Raw genomic sequence first — 4,116 nt, 5'->3', positions numbered from 1 at the left:
TGGTGCTTTACCCAAGTATTTCCTGGAGCAGGATCTTTCAAGTAAATGGGTTTTACCACTCAGTTTTTCACCATCGTTTTCAACGCCAAAGAGTACCCTGCTCCTTGCAACATGGAGCTGCTCAGTGCAAGATGATGTCACACCAGCGTGGTAGTTTCATGCTAACAAGGAAATGTGGGAATGCTCAAATCTTCACAGGCAGAAAAGGCAGTTGTACTGAGGTATTATGGATGTTCTATCCCATAGATTAAATTGAATAATAATAGTAACTAAAAAAACCCAAAAACCAAAACAAGCCACCAACCTCTTACCTGCTTCTTAGAAGGTGTTTTGATACCTAATTGTAGCAGAAAGCTTGTTACTGTGAATAGGGAGCAGAGTTGGCAGCTCCCCGTAGGATGGTGTTTTAGCACCAAAGTTGCTGAGCAGGGCAGAGCCGAAGCGTACCTGGCTCCGTCTGCTGTGGGACAGTGTGGGTGGCAGCCTCTTTAAAGCAGCAGGGAAACAAATCGGGGCCTGTGGGTATCATGAGCTGGGAGAATGTGTGAAAATTATGACAGCAGCAGGACATCTCTGAACTCAGGCTGGCGTTCCTCGCTGGTTTGTGATGGTAGGCTGTGTTAAAGAGAAGAGCTCTAAGGTGCCCATCCAGTGCGTAGGGAAGGTCCCTACTGAAGTATTGCAGGATTTCCAGCGTCGCTGTGTGCATAAAGTAAATAAGCTACGTTCCTTCTTGTTGATTAAGTCATGCTTACAGCAAAGCAGGCTCTGATCTTCAGTCCAGATGACCCACAGGCAGCGACAAATACTCGTCACTTCCGTCAGGCCATAGCTAACATCCCTGTGTGGGGCGGAGTAGGCTGCAGAATTTGCAGAGCTTCGTAGGCGCACTAAAGGCCTTGGCTTTAGCGAAAGAGATGCCTGCATGCTTTCTGAGGATCAGGTCTGCCGTCCGATGACCCACAGGCAGCGACAAATACTCGTCACTTCCGTCAGGCCATAGCTAACATCCCTGTGTGGGGCAGAGTAGGCTGCAGAATTTGCAGAGCTTTGTAGGCGCACTAATGGCCTTGGCTTTAGCGAAAGAGATGCCTGCGTGCTTTCTGAGGATCAGGTCTGCCGTCGCAGCACCAGAGACCCACTGACATCACTACGGGTAAGCTTTCAGTGAGTTAGGAGTTAGGCTTTTGGGGGGCCTGTCCAGTTAAAATGGCAGGTTTCTTACTCTGTTTGGGAGGGGTATGTGGCTGTGGGGAAGGGTGTGTGACTTGCTGAAGCTCCACAACTGCCTTTGGCTGTTGGAGGGTCAGTAGGTGCCTCAGGACCGAACATCCACAATGCTTACCCAGTTTGTAATCTGCTGTAGATGGTCAGCCTCTGGGGGAGAAATCCTGAACTTTCTGTGTAGCTACAGACTCTGCACTCTTATCTCGGTTACAGAAGGGAGCTAGAGAAGACCGTGACATCAGCCATCTTACAACTGCCCTGATCTGCGAGGAGCCTGGATTCCCAGCGAGGGGCGAGCAGCTCTGCGGAGCTGCAGGGGAGATGGCTCCCAGGCAGGATCCCCTCTGAGGGCTCAACGTCCACCTCAGAGGAAGCTACTCTTGTCCAAACATGGCAATGCTGGGCCAGAGCGACTCCTGTCTCGGTGGGATGGGTGAAGCTGCCAGGACCGGAGGGCAGTATGAGCCCCTTTCTTCTCTTGCATTCAGCCCTCTTCTTCCCCCGTGCTCGCTGTGACGGCAGTTCTCAAGTCGCCTGCGCTGATTTGTCTTGGGGCTGCTTATTTCCTTCTCCAGCATGAGAATGCTTTTAAGACAATCAGATTATTCTTCACAGCAGAAACAGGACTGTGTCAAAACACCTAAAATATACCCTGAAGTTTATCACTTCACGTAGAGAATAACAAAAGATTCTTTCTATTAGTATCACATTGTGAATTTGCAAATCTCCTGTTCATGTAAACATTTGGTTCAGACCAGGTGTGGTGTAAATAGTGCAGAGTCTCAAGGGTTAACTCCTTTGCCCCCTTCTTTTTTCCTTAGTGGCTCAGAGTTGGGTCCATCAGCAAGCTGGGCAGCTGCCCCACGCCCCATCTTGAAGCAGGAATCGTTGGAGAGGTTCCTCTTTTTCAAATTAATTTTTCTTGAAAAAGGAAAAGAGACGGTTCCCTTCTGCCCCAGCGGGCTCGTCCCCCTGCTGCTCCGGCCTGAGCACGGGGGAGGGCCTGGCACTCCGCTTTGTGCCATAGCCACTGGAGAAGGAATAAGCAAGCTGGCTCCATTCCTTCGGGTGTTTGTCCATCAGCTGCTGGTCAATGACCCTGTGCATGTCATCCTGCGGCAGAGGGAGGGGAGAGCGCTGTTAGTGGCACCTGATGCTGAAAGGGAGCTCGCGCAGGGACGCGGCTGAAATGGGGGTGAAACGTGCTGTGATGAGATGGAGGAGGGGTGGCAAGAGTGGGGACAGGTCTAGCTCCCCACCTGGCAGCAGGCTCAGCCTTTGTTGCTGCCACGAGGCTTTTTAGTGAGCGAGGAAGTTAAACCACACAGCTCTGAGGGGTGAGTTGCTCAGGTGGTCTCGTGGAGGAGCACAGTGCCTGCCTGGGACTCTGACAGCCCTGAACTATGTTTCTCTGCTGTCGGCAGCTTGCAGATGTCCCCTTTGCGGGAGGAAATAAAAAAGAACAAATGTAGCGGGCAGAAAATGTCGGAGAAGTAAGGATGCCTGTCCTGAGCAGGTCCAAGTGCCTGCCATGTGGAGCAGGGAGGCTGGCAGAGCCGCCTGCGCAGCCGCTGCCAGGTGTGGGCCCACCAGACCCCACGCGGGTTTTACACCAGACTTACCAAAGAGAAACGCGCTCATCCCTTAGACCCGCTCCTTCCCCTGCAGCCAGCAGAGCGGCGGCAGCTCTGACTGACAAGCTTGGCATGAACTACTGCTCTGTGGTTTTCCAGATGTACCAGAAATGCTCCGGTTTCATCGATGTTTGCAGCACTAGGAAGCTGCTCTACACAAAATAATTAGTTCTGTTGCCGCTAATGACATGCTAATGTGTTCCTTGAAAACCTGGCTATCAATTCTACTAATTCTAACCCTTCACATGCGTTATTTCTGCTGAAATTGCTTCTTTAAACTGTAGCCTAGTGAAAACGTGTGCATGCAAACCATCCCCACTGGAGAAATCAGCTGTTCTCCCGTGGCTTGGTCCCTGGTCAGGACTGCGGGCACTGCCTGGTGAGAACAAGGACACGCTGGGCGGGCTGTCGTGGTGCAAGTGCTGTCCGTTCTGCACCTCGCGCAGGGCCACCCGTTGGGGCAGCGCTGAGACGGAAGGGAAGGTGTTGCCATCGCCCAGTGTGTGCCCCAGCTGCTCTGTGTATCAATGTGAATAAAACCAGCCAGCTTGCACTGGAAACTTGAGCGATGGCTAATCTCTTGTTGCAGCATTTTCTGCAGGGAAAAGGATTGATAGTCATGGCCTGGACCTGAATTTAGTGTGGAGACTTTCCCTGGGGGAGCAGGAGGGTGCAGAGCTACGCGGACTGGGGAAGCTTTGGATCTTTTCAGAGCAGGGCTGGAAAGGAGAAAGGCAGAGGGAGGGCTGAAGAGGTTAAGGGAAACATCAGCATTAAGGTGAAACAGGTTTCCAGAGGTGAAACCGCCATGTGAAAACATGGACACTTGGATTAGCACTTGGATTTTGAAGGCACCTCTTCTAGCAAAAGAGGTGGGCACCCAGGCTCCAGCATGGCAGATCTGCGTTCTTGGTTAACCACGCAACAAGGGGTAAATGGGATTTTTATATACATTTATATATATGCAACATATATATAGATCTATATAAAAATACAGTACGCAGTATTGAGAGTGCGCTTCCCTGTCTGACGCGTGTATCGGAGCACAGCACTTGGCCGCAGAGATTCGGGGTGGATATACACAGCGAGGCCAGGCCAGAGCTATGGTTCCTGTCCTGGCTCTAGGAAGGGGCGCAGGACCGTCTGGGGACACGGAGGGAGGACAGATGTCAGTGGTATGAGACCGGTCCCATGTGGCTGGATAACACGGTACTGGTGTGCTCTCGGCCTTCTGGGGAAGGTTTTGCTCTTTGCG

At 51.7% G+C, this 4,116-nt stretch overlaps 1 protein-coding gene across 1 annotated transcript in view; it reads right to left on the bottom strand.

Moving 5' to 3' along the window:
* Nucleotides 1–2,139: 2,139 nt before the first annotated feature.
* Nucleotides 2,140–4,116, bottom strand: part of CCDC64 (coiled-coil domain containing 64) — a gene marked incomplete at its 5' end in the record, with an annotated part of 16,528 nt that continues 14,551 nt past the window's right edge. The window contains one exon of the mRNA XM_010133265.1: nt 2,140–2,340. Within this exon, the coding sequence (XP_010131567.1) occupies nt 2,140–2,340 (201 nt within the window). The remainder of the gene's footprint in view (nt 2,341–4,116) is intronic.

This window comes from Buceros rhinoceros, unplaced genomic scaffold, assembly GCF_000710305.1.
Source record: "Buceros rhinoceros silvestris isolate BGI_N320 unplaced genomic scaffold, ASM71030v1 scaffold14760, whole genome shotgun sequence".
NCBI classification, from domain to species: Eukaryota; Metazoa; Chordata; class Aves; order Bucerotiformes; family Bucerotidae; genus Buceros; species Buceros rhinoceros.
The sequence above is the reverse complement of the archived record's forward strand: the minus strand, read 5'-3'. Positions and strand labels throughout refer to the sequence as shown.